This window comes from Vespa mandarinia, chromosome 5 (genome assembly GCF_050613455.1).
Source record: "Vespa mandarinia isolate Hongniang chromosome 5, ASM5061345v1, whole genome shotgun sequence".
In the NCBI taxonomy this organism is placed as follows: domain Eukaryota; kingdom Metazoa; phylum Arthropoda; class Insecta; order Hymenoptera; family Vespidae; genus Vespa; species Vespa mandarinia.
Window position 1 is genome coordinate 6317501 of NC_140814.1, and position 18113 is coordinate 6335613.

The 18113-nt window shown below is 32.0% G+C and overlaps 1 protein-coding gene across 9 annotated transcripts in view; it reads left to right on the forward strand.

Annotated features, from left to right (window-relative positions):
• LOC118441563 (trace amine-associated receptor 9) overlaps nucleotides 1-18113 on the forward strand; it is a 67936-nt gene that overhangs the window by 13255 nt on the left and 36568 nt on the right. For 8 of the 9 annotated variants that reach the window (XM_035866117.2, XM_035866114.2, XM_035866120.2 and 5 more), the window contains exons 2-3: nucleotides 16956-17185; nucleotides 17540-17913. In XM_035866117.2, coding sequence (XP_035722010.1) covers nucleotides 17002-17185; nucleotides 17540-17913 — 558 coding nt within the window. In that variant the 5' untranslated portion in view covers nucleotides 16956-17001. The remainder of the gene's footprint in view (nucleotides 1-16955; nucleotides 17186-17539; nucleotides 17914-18113) is intronic. The other variant, XM_035866119.2, reaches the window with a different exon arrangement.

Genomic DNA, 18113 nt, shown 5'->3' on the forward strand with positions numbered 1-18113 from the left:
TATTATAGAAAAATCATCATTATTCGTGAGAGAATTTAAGAATGATTAAACGCTCAATATTTGCGATGATGACAATAGAAAATTGCGTGACGATGTACATATTAACGAGACGAGATCCATCTATTTAATCCGGCAAAGAGAAAATTTCCTTGGAGAGAAAAACTTCGTCGTCGTCAAAGGAATTATTATCTCAGAATACTTTTAACGATCCGTTACTTCCTTTTGGGATAAAGTTTATTTCAGCGAACGTTATACGTAAGAGATAGATGATTGTATTAAATAATTTTATTGAACAAATTCTTACTAATAATTTATATCAGTATCTTCATTGAATCATTTCAGTTACGAAAAATATAACGGGATTCGAAAAATATTCAAAGAGAAAGATAAAAGAGATAAAGAGGGATAGATAAAGATGGAGACAGAAAGAGAGATGTGCTCGTGCTAGTCACGTTGGGTTCTCTTTCTAAAGCACCTTCGATGGATCGCCAGTCGATCAACGAATTATTCGCGCGAGCGATAACCACTACTCCTTCGGGCTATCAGTTTTCGATTAAGGATATCCCTTTGTTCGAACGATTCAACGAGAAAGGAGAATTCGTTGAAGCTGAAGAACTTGATCGACGAGTAGGTATCCTCGTTTAATAAATTAAAAGATCATAGTCTCTTTCTCTCTCTCTTTCTCTCTTTCTCTGTTTTTTATGGTTTCCTATTTTTTTCTTTTTTTTTTCTTTTTTTTTTTTTTCTTTTTTTTTATTTACTTTCATTCATACCTCCAAGATAGATATTCAGAGTTGTCTGCTTACAAACGATAAAATATTCGCCACATAATTATGTCATTAACTGCATCTGCGGTTATTGCATGCGTGTTGTAAATGCAATTGACATATGCATACTCGTTATCTATTAAAATAGTATTAACGATGTGGAGATCATCGTTAATAGCATTTTCGTTGATGTCGGATCTCTCATTTTTGATTAATGGAAATGTTTCATTATATACATATATATATATATATATATATATATATTTGCATATATAGGTATTAATTTAATTCGAGCGTATGAACTATGGAGTTTCGAATGATTAACACCAATAATGCGTTAATCATTTAAACGTTAATCTCATATTAATCGATATATACATGAATTGAGATCAAAGTTCAAACGGGGAGCCCATCGTTTGTATGTTACACGGACGAACTTGCTTCTTCCGTTCCAAATGACAAAGTTACTTACGTCGGTGTAACGTAACAGTAGATCGTTCGAACGTAAAGTGCCAGGGTAACCTGATTATTTATCGGTGAAAGTTTAGTAGTAGAAGGACGACACCTTCGGGAAAATTCAATGACAAGTTCGAACGTTAGAGTCTTTGGTCGAGTTACAAGAAGACTTGGACGATTCTTTTGAGGAAATCGATAAACGATAATTCGAGGATAAAAAGTGTTCATCAAAAAACATACAAAAAAAAATATATATATAAAGAAAATATAAAGAAAATATAAAGAAAATATAAAGATAATATAAAGTATTAATTCGATCAAAAATAAATAAATAAATAAATAAGTAAATAATACGTAATATAAAAACAAAAATGCAAAACAAGAAATTGTTTTTTTGTAATCTAATCGTAAAATAGTATCGAAAGTTTTTAAACAACGCAATATATTTTTAAGTTTACAAAATAATAAAATTTTTTTTTATCTCTCTTCTTTCGATCCAAAAGTTGTGAAGTTTTCGCATCATTGACAGAAAATCTTACAGAAACTAGTTATTATCACCTCTTGACAAAGATAAAATTTCGTTCCTTCCTTCGACGCGTTAAATCTCACGATTCGCCTTTTTTATGAGCCAAGGATCATTCTTACCCTTTTGTTTCGTCTCTCTCTCTCTTTCTCTTCGAGGGAAAAGATCCTCTTGCTATGAATTTTTTCTTGTCTTTTTCAAGGAAGCAAATCATAATCGTTCGAATGAAAAAATATATATATATATATATTTTTTTTTTTTTTTAATTTTAAGATGTTACGTATGATTTATGTTATCACGCTATAAATAATTCATAAGTATATGTAATTGCCTGTTCGTATGTATGTACTCTTTAAGAAATGAAAATTCGATCAAGATACTTTATCGTATCTCTCTTTCGATATTCGTGTAAGATCACAAAAGAGAAAGAGAGAAAGAGAGAAAGAGAGAGAGAGAGAGAGAGAGAGAGAGAGAGGGGCGGGGGGCATTCGTATATCCTCGAGCAATAGCTTTTAAATCGGATGAACGAATAGCAAACGAAACTTGGTTTCTCTAGATATCCGTCGAACGTTTTAGGATGAGTCTGACAAGTGGATTTCTTTTTATCCATCGAGAGATATAGTATTTGGTAGGAATATATTTGTTCTCTGTGTGAATCGTTGCTTGACCAATACTTAACTTTTACTACTTACTATTATATACCACCATTCCAATCGAATATGTGAGATATGTAATGTACTTGCCGTATGTACGTATATATGTACATATTTAATATAGATATAAAAGTATCGTAGATATGAATTTTTATAGATATTAGAATTGAAAACGTTCAAGTTTTGACGTTAATCGTGCGGATATTAAATATTTTATGATTGATAGTATCGAGTTAGTACGAGTATAACACTCACACAGGCCAAGGTAAATGATAAGAAAAATCTATAACTTGAGTTAATCTTCTTGCCAATTCTCGTCTTTTTTTTTTCTTTCTTTTTTCTTTTTTCTTTTTCTTTTTTTTTTTTTTTTCTTTCTATATCAAGAATTGTTACGTCTTTTCTTTTCGAAAAGAAAATCTATTTTATGCTATTAGTCGAGTCGAAGGAGATAAGGAAATACATTTGTTCGTAACTTGAGTTCATTTAATTCGATACGCCATTGTTGTTACGTATACTATCATACACGTGAATGTATTTAGTATATACATTAACTCGTCGTTAACGCGTGTTCTTTGTTAAAGTTTCATGATTTTCTACAAACTTTACTAACTTTAACGTCTGAGGAATTTATCGGCGGATATCGGCCAGACTCGGTGTCTCGTTAAAGTTCAATAAATATTATCTAACGTTTCGCGTGCACAGACGTGAATTATAAAGACCGAAAGGAAGAACCTGAAGAGTATAAAGAAAAGAAGAAAGAAATAGAATAGCCGCAAGAAATAGAATGGAGATATAGCGGTGGAGGTTCGAGAAAAAGTACGTCGATGATAAAAAGGAGTAATTCGAATGAGATTAGTGACAATGGGCGGCGATATCGTTAAGAGAGAAAAAAACTTTGGAATGAGAGAGAATTAAGTCGCCTCGAAGAAAATAGACTTTGCATTGCAATAACGCGCGGGAATGTTGAAAAAAAAAAAAATAAATAAATAAATAACAAAATAAAGATAAAGAAAGAAAGAAAAAAAGGACGAAAAGGAAATAAAATTAAATGTTATCCAGGTTCAAAGGGGTTTCTTTCAGTTGCATTTTTTTATAATGAAAGTATTTTTTTTTTAGCTTTCTCTCTAGCTCTCTTTCTCTCTGTAAATATAATTCCATTGTTTCGTAGTTCTATCTATCTCACTTTCTCTCTCTCTCTCTTTTTCTCTCTCTTTCTCTTTCTTTCTTTTTCGAGGGAAAACCCTTTGCGTAAATCACGCAAGCTCGCTGTTTTTCGCTGTACCTTTTTCTTTTCTTTTCTTCTCTTCTCTTTCTTTCTTTCTTCCTTCCTTCCTTCTTCGTTTTTTTCTTTCTTTTTTTTTTTTTCATTTTGATTTTACAGTACATAACAAAGCTTAACCTTTTCGCAGAGTTGCACGTGACGGTCGCTTTGCAGTGTTAATGTACGCGAGTACGTTCCCGTTAGAGAGTATTTTCGCTTTCAAAGTTTTTAGATATATTTTTTCTCTCCGAGTTACATCTATAGAAGCGCGCACGCGCTCGTTCTGTTTAACATCCATTCAATGGTATTGAATCGTATGCGCAGAGTATTCTATCTATTGAGAGGCGAGAAAGGGTAGAGGAGAAGGAGAAGGAGAACGAGGAGGAGGAAATGGTAAAAAAAAAAAAAAAAAAAAAAAAAAGAAAGAAAGAAAGGAAAAAGTATAGGAAAGAAAGAGAAAAGAGAAGGTACGGATATTCGAACGGGGACCCCGTTTATAAAATGAAATGTATCCTCGATTCCCTTTTTTCTTATTTTTTTTTTTTTTTTTCACGCTAACGAGTTTTATCTTCTGCTTGCAAATGATCCCCGCTTTTTCGATTTCTTCTTCGTTACATTTCACGTGTTACGATCGATTCCTTCTTTTCTTTATTTTTTTTTTTTTTTTTTTTTTTTTTTTTTTCTTTTGCTTTTGCTTTTACCCTATTTTCAATGATCGATTTTCGATATTTCTCTTTCTATCTCTATCACTATTTCTATCTCTATCTTTGATTTATTTTTTTTCCTCAATCTTTGACTTAATTTAAACTTACTACGCAAAAAGTAAAAATTATATCTATATTAGATTTATTTTTATTTTGTTCGTTTTAACGTGTAAGAGAGATGACATTTTGAAAATTTATGTCTATATTGTTGTAATATTCCGCTTATTTGTTCTTTACATATTCAACTTTGTCTTTATTGTAATAAATGTTTTGTTTATCTTTGGTTTTCAGAAATTTCTCTATTTCTCTCTCTCTCTCTCTCTCTCTCTCTCTCTTTCGTTTTTCCTTTTTCTATGAATCGTTAAAAAAAAACCATCTTATTTTTTATTCAACCATACGAATTTCTCTCATTGCTCGGTTCGTTCCTTCATTCGTTCGATGTTCGCTTATTTCTCGTACGAATGGTCATAAATTTTCTGTTGGGTTATCGTCAACGATGCGTGTCTTTTATAGTACGATACTCCAAAGAATTTCAAATGTATTCGCCGGTATTCGCCGGTATTCGCGAGTGCATTGAGAAAAAATGAAAATGTGCCATTTTAACTCAGTGAGCTACGCATCGTTCACTTCATCGAACGTTTTAACTTCAACGATGACCGGCTCGTTTGTATTGGCACTTCAACGCTATGAGCATCTACGATCGTTCAAGAGATTTTTATCAGCTTTAGCCATTTTCTTTTACTATATTTTTTAAAGCTTGAACAATACGAATCGATCGGCCACAAATTTCTTTTCAACTATATATATTCATTTTCATTGGCTCGTTGTTTGTTTATAATATTATATCGAAATATATCGATGTTACTAGATATCGAAAATCGGGATTTTAAATCGTTATTATATTAATTTTACAAATGACAAATATCCATTTTATATTTGAACGTGTATCATTGCAAATAGGATCGATAAAATGACAAAAATTATTTTCTATCGTTAAATGGCTAATAAAAATGTGCAAGAACTCGTATCAAACTGGACACGTAAATGGAAATGAGATACGAAAGATGAGATGATAAGATAATACCTTACGTTTGTATCATTCACGATTTATCGCGAGTACAAGCGATGCATAAAAGTGTAAGCAATAAAATCGAGTATATGATAATAAGGCAATATAAAATCATAAAGATTTCAAGCCTTTATTATTTTTTTCCTTACGTACGCAATACTATTATACACGATAATAAATTTAATATCGTCGAAAATATACGTTTATAATTAAAAGCGAAATTAATTACGAAGTGGAGAAGTACCGTCGGATTAGAATTAATTATAAATAACTTGACTTTCGTACGATATATAAATGGACTTGTTAGAAATGTAGATTATTATGAGGAATGACTTCTTTCATAAATGCATACAATCTCTCCTATGTAATAAAACAGCATAGACGTATATAGAATTTATTATTCCTCATAAGAAAATAGAATAAAAGATTAATTAAAATTAAGAGAGAAATAGAATGAAGAATAGATTATAAATAATAAGGGAATGCATATTATGTATAAATATATATACATCTTAAATAATAAGACAGTGCACACATACAGACACACACACATATATTAAACTTCCAACATTTTATTGTGCAATTCATACGAGTATTGTTAAGTTGTTATTGTTCGTAACTCGAAAAGTTCTTGCAGCAGCACCGCGACACGGATCTTTCTCCTTAGACGACTTTCCGTGCCTTATCGCGTTCGTCTACGGATCTCTCTCACTCTTGTAAAGTCTCTTGAAGACCGTTGTTGAAAATTTGCGATCCATCCCATTGCTTTCTCTTTTTCTCTCTCTTTTTTTTTTTTTTTTTCTTTTTTTCGCGTCCTCGGCCTCACTTTTTGTCTATCTGAGAAAATCAGCTTGATAAAAGTCTACCGGTTACTGTTCTGGTTATACGATCTATAGATGTAATCTGCATAGTTTATGCCACATGCACTAGCATTCACCTCAGATTCATACAAAATCTTAGAGAATTTTTTTTTTTTTTTTTTGGATATTACTTTCTGTTTTTTTTTTTTTTTTTTTTTTTTTTTTTTTTATACAATTTTTATACATTATTCATGAAAATCCATAGGACCGATCTTATTTTTCACGAGCTTCACTTCAAGGTTACTCTCTACTTATACCTTTATTAATTATCATTGCATTTTATTTTTTAAACCGTATAAAATTTTATAAAACTACGAGGTATAAACGCGTAGTGATTACACTTAAATAATATACTAATCTAATGTAATCTAATTTAATTAAGTAAAGAAAGAAAGAAAAAAAAAAGAAAAGAAAAAAAAAGAAAAAAAAAATTGGAAAGATTTAAACAGATAAAACTTTTTAGAATGCACGTCAATTGAATTGTTTTTCTCTAATCGAATTTTTTTTCCCTAATCGAAATGAATAGAATAGAATTCGTTTTGGATTAAGCGAAAGGCAGAGTTACGGTTCTCTCTATCAATTCGAGATTATTCAATCATGACTAATAATGAAAAGAGAGAAGAGATGTTTCATTGAGCAAAGCTTTCTACGGCAATTAGAGATAAATTGTTGCACGTGTTGCGTATTGCATAAAGCCAATAAATATAATAAACACGTATACGTTAGTTTATATTATCGCAAAGTGCATACTCTTTTGCGTATTCCCTATGTGTCTATACAAAACGAAATACTTTTCCTTTTATGGTATATCAAGTTACAATTATATATTGTTCGTTTTACGATTATTTCATCAATGTAAATGTTATTGCATCGTGATAGATCTGGTGTCTGTTTCAAAGTTCATTAAATAGAATGTATTACGCGATATATTATCTATCATATAGCTCTTTATTTTATACATATGCAAAATCAAAAAGAGTTTACTTTCTATTACATCAATTACGACGTACCTACCGATATCGATAATTAATAGAAGATAACGACGACGTTAATTACTCTCTTAGCGGGTCGATCTCTTAACGAACGAAATCGAGTAAGTACTTACGTTACAATTCTCTTCGCTATAGATTTAATTCTCGAGCTTGAATTTTCTACATCATCTTCGTCGACTCGTTCAGCCATTAATGATCACTAACGGTATTCATTAACGATATTCATTATCAACATTCTTATACGTTAATAATATATATTGATTTCATACGTAACACGTAAATGTAATATTTTAACGATGATACGTGGTGAAAGAAAATGGTAGATATGTAAGAGGAGTTGATCCACTTTTTACATCCTTCTTTCCCTATGTAATACATCGATATTTGCATTCATGCAATGTTTTGGATATGTTCCAATAAGTATCTTTCTAACATTGTCGAAAAATATTTTTCCAAGGGTCCGTCGAGGTCAGCCGGATTTCCTCTTGTGGAAAACTTTTATGATACGCGTAAAGATCTAATCCGACTTTTGAAACTTCTTAAAGTCTAATCTTGAAAGGTTTACGATATAGTCCATGTGTAACGTTTTGGTGTTTTTCCTTTTTTTTTTTTTCTTGTTTTCGTTCATATCCAAAAGGTTTAAAATATCGATTTTCACTAAAAAAAAAAAAAAAAAAAATTACGAATTCTGTATCTTAATAATTGCATTCTCTATGAAACAGCTGCGATAAATATTATATTTTTCTCTGAAAATCTAAGCAAATTTTATTTGAAACATTTGTTTATAAAACAAATAGGATCGAAGATGTTTGACCATATCGTTTCAAATGAAACATATATATATATATATATATATATATATATATATATATATATTGTGTAAATATGTGTATATACACAAGTGCGTTTTACAAGTAACAATATTCTGTATATGTTGGAAAAGTACACGTGTTGTAATAAATCCGACATGTAGAATGGGAATGTATTCTGAACACGTGTAACGTACGTATTCCCTCGTATACCACAAATTCTGTGCTCTCGTAAGAATATTCTTCACTTGAATACACGAAGAACATTATTACTTGGAAAGTATACTTCTAAAGTTTCAAGAAAATTTATTACAAATAAATGATACTTGATATAATTCATTGATATTTATTTTAAAGGGTGATGTGCCATTAGAAATACTTTACTAGCTATCGTATAGTACTATAAGAAATTTAATTGCAATTCCGATTGAAAACAAATTTCAATTGTAGATTTTAATAAATCGAATGAGAACAAATTTTTATCGACGAGATCGATATCTCAGAGAAAATTAATTAAGGTCTTTTTTTTTTTTTTTTTTTTTTCTTGAGACGTTGGTTTTTAATTTCGATACAGCGTATCCGCGCCGTTGATTTTAGGATTTGAAAATTTGGAGGTATCATATGAATACATTAAACGATATGTAATAATTTTTATTGCGAATTCTCATCTCCGTTCTCACGGGTTTCGCTCTATTACCTGGGAATTAACCTACATTCTCAGTACGCTAACGACGGCCCTCAATTTTCTGGCGTTATCATCGTACGTGAGAGAAATCCCTTGATGCTCGCGTTGGGTCGTCACAGAATTTACTCGATACTCATGCCAAAACCTCGCCCAATACTTTTTTATTTCTCGAACTCTTCAGGATATGACGTTATGTCGAAGGTCATCGTGCTTGATTTTCCACTCGGCCCGAGTAACATCGAAGTAATCTCGATTCGAGTCGATAATATTTCTATACGACGTTGCTTCCAGTTGACATTTGTCCTCGATATATATATATATATATATATATATATATATATATATATTTATCCAATATATTAATTATTTTTGTAATTATAATTTTATTTATTTTATTTTCATTGTATAGGACGATTTATAGAACGATACGATTGGTTGATTAAATGGCAAATTTCTTAACAACTTTCTCTCTTCAATTGCCTTTTAGATGAAATTAAAAATTTTTTTTTAAATGATTTTATTTAAGCTATTATATCTTCTGTGATTGAGTAAAATAATAATGTAGTATTTTTTGTATAAGTAAAAGATGACTTATTAGTCGTACGATTTAATCTCTATTGAAATTAAATCTCAAAGATTGTAAATATTTTTGAATGAATTTCCTTCTATTAAAAAGAAAATGTCTCACGAAGGAAAGTCATAGAGTTTCGTTGAAATTCCTTAAAATTACAGCGAAATGTTGATAGTTATATGATTGTCATATCGGGTGCAGTAAAGGGCCGTCGGGAAATATTCCATTTTGCTTTGGTACACAATGGTCGTACTTTCGAATATCGTCGAGACCGCTCGACAATGCGTCACATCTTCCGTAAATATTTCTCTCGGTCTCGGTGACACGCGATTTGATTTCGGATGCAGTAGATGCTACGTTACTATACTATAAAGAAAGAGAGAGATGGCGATAGAGATAGAGAGAGAGAAAGAGATAAAGAGACAGATGGACTACATAGTTGAGAGTTTTTTATTGACTTGGAATCTTTTTGTATAATTTTTACGTCATAAAATATCGAACAACAACAAAGGATAAACAAAAGTCAAAAGAAAATCTTTGTGATGTAATATGAGAACTTTAAAGATAATATTTTTTGTTCTCTTTTTCAAAAAGAATCTTACCCGATTGTAGAAAATATTTTCGATACGAACAAAATTGCTAGTTGAAGCATAAAGAACTCTTGGTTTATAGGGATTGTTCATGCGAGCTATGAGTTAAGAGAGCAAGTACTATTTCTATCGAGCTAAGCCAAGTGATCTTTTGGTTTTCCTTTTGGATTTGAGAATAAGTGCAATGTAAGGGTATGCCGTTCCTACTATCGAGAAGGTTCATTTCTTGGACAACGGAATATTCCTTTTATGTGGTTTTTCTTTCGCCTGTATGTATATATATATATATATATATATATGTATGTATGTATGTGTGTGTGTGTGCACGTGCGTGCGTGTATGTATGTATGTATGAATTTCTGAATATGTGTATGTACATAAGTATGTGTATACTACGTACTCATTCGAATTCGAGGCAATGCAGTCGAGTGGAGTTCGCTGTGCGTTCGGAATTCTCGGTCGTTCCTTTTGAAATCGATCTCTCGCACCATCTTTTCACATCCTTCGTATTTTCTTCAGAATTTCATTCGTCCCTTTCAATTTTCTTTTCTTCATTTTTCTTTTTCTCTCTGTCTCTGGTTTACTCGTTTCGCAGTCAGAACATGTTGACGGGTAAAAAACTAAAAAAATGACGGAAGAAATTGCATTCTATGAATTCAAGATTAAATCACATTCTAATATACTTGAAGAAAGGAAGTATTTAACCCTACTTGTGCAGATTTCAAAATAATTTTAAGTTGTGCACTTGAGGTGCGCTATATCTCAGGCACTTTTGAACAGCTATCATTTATATAGAATGAATAATTTTGACTCCAGAAAAAAAAACTACTAACATATTGTTTGAAACCTCGAAAATAATAATCAATAGATTTGAAAATGTATCTTCAATTCTGTCATTATAAAAAATAAAGATGATCTAAACAATTAGGGCTAATGTCGGATAGAATTTGATTATGAATATTTATTTATTAAAAATTATCGTTTTTAGAAATTCGACGTTCGTAGAAATCAATTTTTCTACATTATTCGTAAAAAAGAGTTTGATTGTAGTTTTTTTCCTTTTTTTTTCTTTCTCTTTTTTTTTCTTTTTTTTTTTTTTTTCTTTATATAATCGAAATCTGTTCGTCCTGTTGAGAATAGAATCGTGCGGAAATCTCGTGTAAAAAGCATTTAAGACATTCATTTTTCTCAAAAACATTGGAGCCAGGGGATACATTCGGGTGTAAAGAGTACTGAAAAGTGCTTTCGGTATAGCAAAAGAGAATAGAAGTACTATAAGAGATAACAAATGAGAATCTCGCTAAAAACGAACGAGCTTTACTTTTTTATCTGAGGTAAAAAAAGTCCGCAGAACGTGGAAAAATCGCTTATTTTCGATCGCGTCGTCGGCTTATATGTTACCGTCACAATTACTCATCGTTATCTTCTTGCCACGTTCTCGGTTACGCCGTAACGGATATAAATCATCCAGTTTTACGTTGAAATCGTACATTTAATAATTTCATTGAAATATTCGAGCAAATTTTTGAGAATTATCGAATAACAAATTCAAATGATTCGCGACTTATATCGAAAAGGTCGATCATGTTTCTTCTCGGTTAACTATACTCTCCTTTGTAAAGTTAACAAAATGGAGAAAATTCGAGGGAGAGGGTGGGGAATGGGGAGGAGAAAAGTTCGTAAAGAAACGAGCGATAAAAAAAAAGAGAAGACAAAGAAAGAAAAAAAGAAAAAAAGGGTCGGGGGGGGGGGAAAGAGAAATTTCTGATTCAGTAATAACTGAAAGACGATCGTTGAGAGGGAAAGTGTTATGAGGGAAGTTTCAGGACGTCAACGACCGAAAAAGGAAGTAACCAAGGAAGACGTATATCGAAAGGGATATAGCACAGCTTTCATTTTGCCATTAGGTCCAGCTATCTTCAAACGTCATTACGTCGGAACGTCGTTCGAAGTAGATCTAGTCCTTTAAACCTACCACTCTCTCATTCGAAGCAACCATTGCGCGATGCAACTTCGTTGATGGACCGAAAACGGCTTGAAATTGGAATGGGGTTTTTGGTAAGGGATGTAGTAGCTAGAAAGGAGCTGAGGTTGATGGTATCTTCAAGCATTAACCCGTTGTGGCTTCTAACGTTTTACTCCATTACACTCGGCGAGCACGAGGAATTTGGTTGAGAGGTTGAAAAAAAAAAGAAAAAGAAAAAGAAAAAAAGAAAAAAATAAAGAAAAAAAATTCGTCTATCCCTCTTTCTCTCAGTCTCTCTTTTCCAAAGAGCCATTCACGAAAAATCCTAATTTCGCCATCTAAATGCATCCGGCGCCATTGCGGTTAAATCGTCGCGACACTTCCGAGTAGTTCGTGCTGTCGAGGTTGGTTCCTCTCCGGTAGTTTCTGATATAATAAAGCCATTCCTAACTTAATCCTCTTCCTCTTCCTCTCTTTCTCTCTCTCGCTCTCTCTCTTCTTTCTTTCCCTTCTTTACCTCTCTTAGCTAGCTTAGATCTTTCCGCAAGTCTTCTTCTGTCGCTCATTAAAGCACCAACGAGGATCGAGAGTTCTTCGTTCCTCTTTCCGCTTTCGAGTACTAGAGTCTTAGCCGATCGATCTCTTCGCGGTATCCGAAGATGCGGTCGTGTATCGAATATGAGAGATTTCAGTTCGAATCAATCCACGTTCAACAAAGTGGAAAAAGAATAGGATGGAATAAAAAAGAAGGAGAGAGAGAGAGAGAGAGAGAAAAAGAAAGAACTTCTTGAGTGATCAGGTTTGTGGAACACGGAAAGTGGTTCGAAAGTCGACTCGAACGAATAGCTTCGTCATTTTAATTTTGATGGATCACGATAACGCGTTGTTGCATTTTTGGTGGGTAAATATTCGATTTAAGGATGAACGTCACGTACCAGTCATACGTCATACGTCATACGTCATACTTCGTGCTGCCATAGTATTTCTTTTTGTAATTACATCGAGTTCGACATTGCTATACGAGTCTGTTTAACTATGGTATATGACGAATATCGAACGATTAAAATTATGTTGACTTATCGTCGATTTCAATTCTGTGTTCTGTACTTTCTGGTTTCTCTTTCTCTCTCTCTCTCTTTCTCTTTTTTCTTCTCTTTCCATATTGCTAGATACGTTACATTTTTTCCAAAGCACTCGATTTTACGGTATCATTTTACGATCTTTTTTTGGTTTCATTTTTCCCACTGACGAACAAAATTGTTCTTTTTTTTTCTTTTTCTCTCTTTTCGTTTTGAAGAAACATACTCACTAGTGAAACGTTACCCGTTTGAAAAAATAACATGGACCAGGAGATGGATTCATTCGCGTTGTATCATATTTGTTTAAAACCTATTGCCTATACGCGTTTAATTTTCTATCAATATATCGATAAATGAAAATATTAAAATTCTTAGCGTATTTTTTGACGATACTATAGATTCGTTAATATATTTGAAGAAATATTTAACAAATGTAAACTTTCAAGATAAAAACTTCCTTATTTGTAGATAAAAACTTGCTGATTGAACAGGATGTACAGAAAAGAATTAAATTGGATCTACAGTGAAAAAATTAAATCGGTACATTATGGATAAAGGATATTTTTCTCTTTTATTCCTTGTTAAAGAGTTACGGATGGAGATTTCACATTACCAATAGTAATAATAATAAAGCAGAAAAATAATATTTTACGATACTTATGTCTATTATCATAACTATTCCAGTATAATGAAAAGATTTTACATACATATTTTCACGTTATAATTAATTCGAATAAAACATAAGAATCGTAAGAATTCGTTTGCTCGTTTAAACAAGGATCGTTACGTTCTTCGTAGAAATGCGTACCTTATGTAGATTAAAACATTTTCTTTTCTTTTTTCTTTTTTTTTTTTTTTTTTCTTTTTTTTTCTTTTTTTTTTTGCTACTCCTCTTGCTTCTTTGTTAGCAGAAATTTTCCTTTTCCGTGTCTGTATACGTACGGACGTCAAAGCGAACATTTTTGTTAATTCACACGCGACTAAGAATAATGCGCTTGAAAGAAAAAAAAAAAAAAAGAAAAAAAAAACAACAAAAAAGAAATAAGATAAAGCTTTCGCAAGCTTTTCTTTCTCTCTTCGTTTTCGAATAATTTCTCTCGTTATTTTACTCGGTAAAAATCTTCACTTGTGTTCGTACCATCTTGTCTTAAATTTTTTTTAAAGATCTTCAAGAAGATGTAATTCCATGAAAGTTTTTACAAAAGAGCGATCAATCACTTTACTTTTCGATAAACAACGTCGACTGAGATGGATAAAATCCAACGCTCCTTTTCGTTTATTCGTAAGATACTCACGTTAAGCTCGTTGTGAAAGTCACATTCTTCGATCATCGAAAATAAGAAGCTACTTAGAAGCGGCTCAGTAGAATCTCATTATGATGGTGTCGGAAATGTGAACACTGAATCATGAATTTATGTGACACGAGATAGAAAATATAACTGAAAGGGACAGATGAATAAGGAGACGATAAAATTTATGGAATGAAAGGTGAGGAAAGAATGAAGGCAAAAAGAAAAGAATAGGAGAAGATAGAAGAGATATAAATTCTTAAAAAAAAAAAAAAAAAAAAAAAAAAAAATTAAAAAGATTTAAGTAGTCGAAAGATACGAACTCTCGTTTAATTGATCATTAAATTTTCTTTAAATGTCAAACATAAGTATTATTATAAATTTGTAAAAATGTAATTTAATCGAAATCCTTGAATATTCGTTTCTATCGATATAGTCAAGATTTCAATCGCAAGTGTAGAAATTAATTAATGAACTTATGTGCATATGCGTACACACCACATAGGGGGAGGGGGAGAGTAGTATATGCGTAGAAAAGAATATGCACAGGAAGAGCCGACAACGGGACGATAAAATATTTGGAAAAAAAGGGGGAAAAGAATAGATAAAAAGGATATTATATAGCGGAGTTTTTTCCACCGCACAGTTTCAATTACATATTCTTCTTTCGTATATTTCTTTTTTCTTTCTTTCTTTCTTTTCTCTCTCTCTCTCTCTCTCTCTCTCTCTCTTTTTCTCTTTCTCTCTTTTACGCATACTTTTGTGCGAGTAGAAGGGATGCCCGAGCGAGCCAGATTCGCTCGAATTTTAATCAGCCTCGGTCGGTTGGTTGTGTTCGGTTGGGTCCGAGTTTGCGTTCACGTGGTTAAAGGTCGGCCCATTCCCTTTCACGCGCTTAGAAGCTCCAGCAAAAAATCTTAATTAATTATTCGACGTTATTGTCAACGTGAGAGTCGTCCGAAAGTTGAGCAGAAACGTGAAAGAGAGAGAGAGAGAGAGAAAGAGAGAGATTGTGAGAGAGAGATTGTGAGAGAGAAAAAGAAAATACATAGAGTGACGTAATGTGCCTCTCACATGAGCTCGTTTTGTTTTTTCTTCGTATAAATCTGCGTGAGAGAAAGAAATAGTGAATCTAGCAAGCGGTTGCTGCTTTGCTTTTGATTTTCGCGCTAGTTTTCGTTATTGATCGAAGAGAGAAGCACATTTTATGCGGCGAAGATCGACGGCAGACGATCTATCAATGTCTCTGTGACAAGACTTTACTAAATCGTTGACCCATGTGGCAAGTAAAACTTTAGTGAAATATTGTTGCATGGTATCGTCTTCTCTCTCACTTTCTCTCTCTCTCTCTCTCTCTCTCTCTCTCTTTCTTTGATCTTTTTTTGTTTCTTCACACCTTTTTTTCGATCTCGTCGATTGACAAAGTTACTCGTGGTTTCGAAAGTTGTATAACTGTATACTGTATATTACACTGTTAGCCTTTCGAAGATTAATCGTAGCTCTCGCCATAGTAGTTTCATGAATTTATATAACAAAACTAAACGTAGCGTGGATCTCGTATCATTGTTTTATGATATCGTAAGAGTTCGTTTCACGTAGATACTGTTGTTCCAAACGAGTTTCGTACGAAGTTTTTTAGTCGGTCCATTTCAACGAAAAACAGATGTAATAAACACCTCGGATGTATCGTAGCCAACAAAAGTTTGTGATAATAATTAAAAATGAACTGTTAACGTTCGTTTATATATTTATATAATTCATCATTCAAGTGAAACGTTTGAAATGAGACACGAGTCTTTGTCAGTCAAATAAATTCACATAAGATTTTTAATTCTTTTCTTATGGAGTTTCGAATATAGATTCATGAAAAAATTGATTGAATAATGTATACGGTATGAGTGTACAAAGAGTTAAATTTTTACGTGGAATGATTGTCCAAAAGGTAATAGCTCTTCTGAAATAACAACAGTACGCAAGTGTATTTTAAAAAATTTTATTTATTTTTAATTTTAGTATACATATATATATATATATATATATATATATATATATATATATACATATATACTATGTATGTATAAACATGTATAAACATGTTAGTAAAACACACAGTTAGTTTTTTGTTAATATAATCACTGTCCTTATTTAAACATTTTTCGTAACGTGAGATGAGTTTTTATATATCTTTGTCATATATTTCCGCTATGAGCTCACCATCCACGATTTAACATGGCATAAAGATGGTTCTACGCCATCCTTTAAATCATAGTTTTCTGCGAAGCGTCACGTCCTAAAAGCTCTTTCATTTTTACAAAAGGATGATAATCGCACGGAGCCAAGTTCAAACTGTAAACAGTATATTTCAGTATCTCCCATTTAACAAAAAATTTTGGATCTTTAGATTATCCACTTATTTGTCGACGTTATTTTTCATTCTCATCGCCATTTTAAATGTATAAAACAACGACAATATTAATTATTTAAATTAATATTTTAATAATTTAATTTTTAATTTTAAAAAATTCTTGTTATATTTTATCTAAATCTATGAGTGAAGTTAGATAAGTTTTTACAAGCACAAGTTTCATTGTTTAATATACGTGAAAATTTATCAAAGGATCTCATAAATGTTTATAATCAATTTAGTATTAGAATTAAAGAGAATGTTTTTCTTTCTTTAGAATTCATTGTACTATCGGAGCAGGATGCAAGGACAACGGGAAGTGCATGAGAGCGGGCAAAAATGGAGTGCAATTCGGTCGAATCGAATTGGTGCCTCGTGAGTTACGATCGACGCTCCCGAATTCATCCATCGTCGAAGATACTCGCGAGCGTCATCGAAGAAGACGATGCACGGGAGCGTTGACGATTATCAAAGGTCCGGCTCAACCGGACTATCCACTTGAAATTGGTACATTTGAATTCGTATTCAATTAATAGATAATTATTACCAATTAAAAATATTCATAGATATCTATTGAGAAAACTTATTCAATATGATCACGGATAATTAGACATACCTAATTTCATTAATTAATCGATATTTGATCCTAAATTTAATTACTTTATCAAACAATTAAAATATTCAAGATTATTTATAAATTATAATATATTATTTATATAAAAGTTAGAAGATTTAGATTATTTCGTTTACATATTGATCGGGAATAATTTCTTTAATAAAGGATAATACTTTAAGAAAGTCCATTTTGTTAATGTTTTCATATAAATCAAAAGAAATTTATTTGATAAATTTCTACCTTAGCAGAGACAACCCTGATGAAAGGGATAGAAGACGTTGGAGAAGGACAAGTGTCTCGCATAGAACTAGGAAGAAAGATTTTCGTTTTTTTGAAGAGCAACCAGTCGAAAGCCGTCGTGGAAAGGCGAGCACCTGTCGGCGAATGTGGTGGTGGTGGGAGAATGGAACACAAACAAACAATTCTGCTGGCGCCAGCACTCAGCAACAGTAGTTGCTGGCGAGCCGGCAACTCCGAAGCGATCTGGACCGCGCCAGGATTCGGGGAATTGTTACGAGCAACTCTGATCTTGGTACTCAGCCTTGGTATACTTTTTGCTAACCTACTCGTTATTTGCGTCATCAATAGCAGGCGATATAGCAAATACATTCACGCACAGGTAAGAATGACTCTCATTATTTTCAAATTGATATGATATGATATATATATATATATATATATTTATTTATTTATATATTGATTCAGATGTGGAAATTTTATATATTTATTTTTTATAAATATCACATATGTTAAATGTAATCAATAAGAAAGTTTCAATGGTGTTATCATTAGGTATGGATTTATGAAAAAGATTAAAGC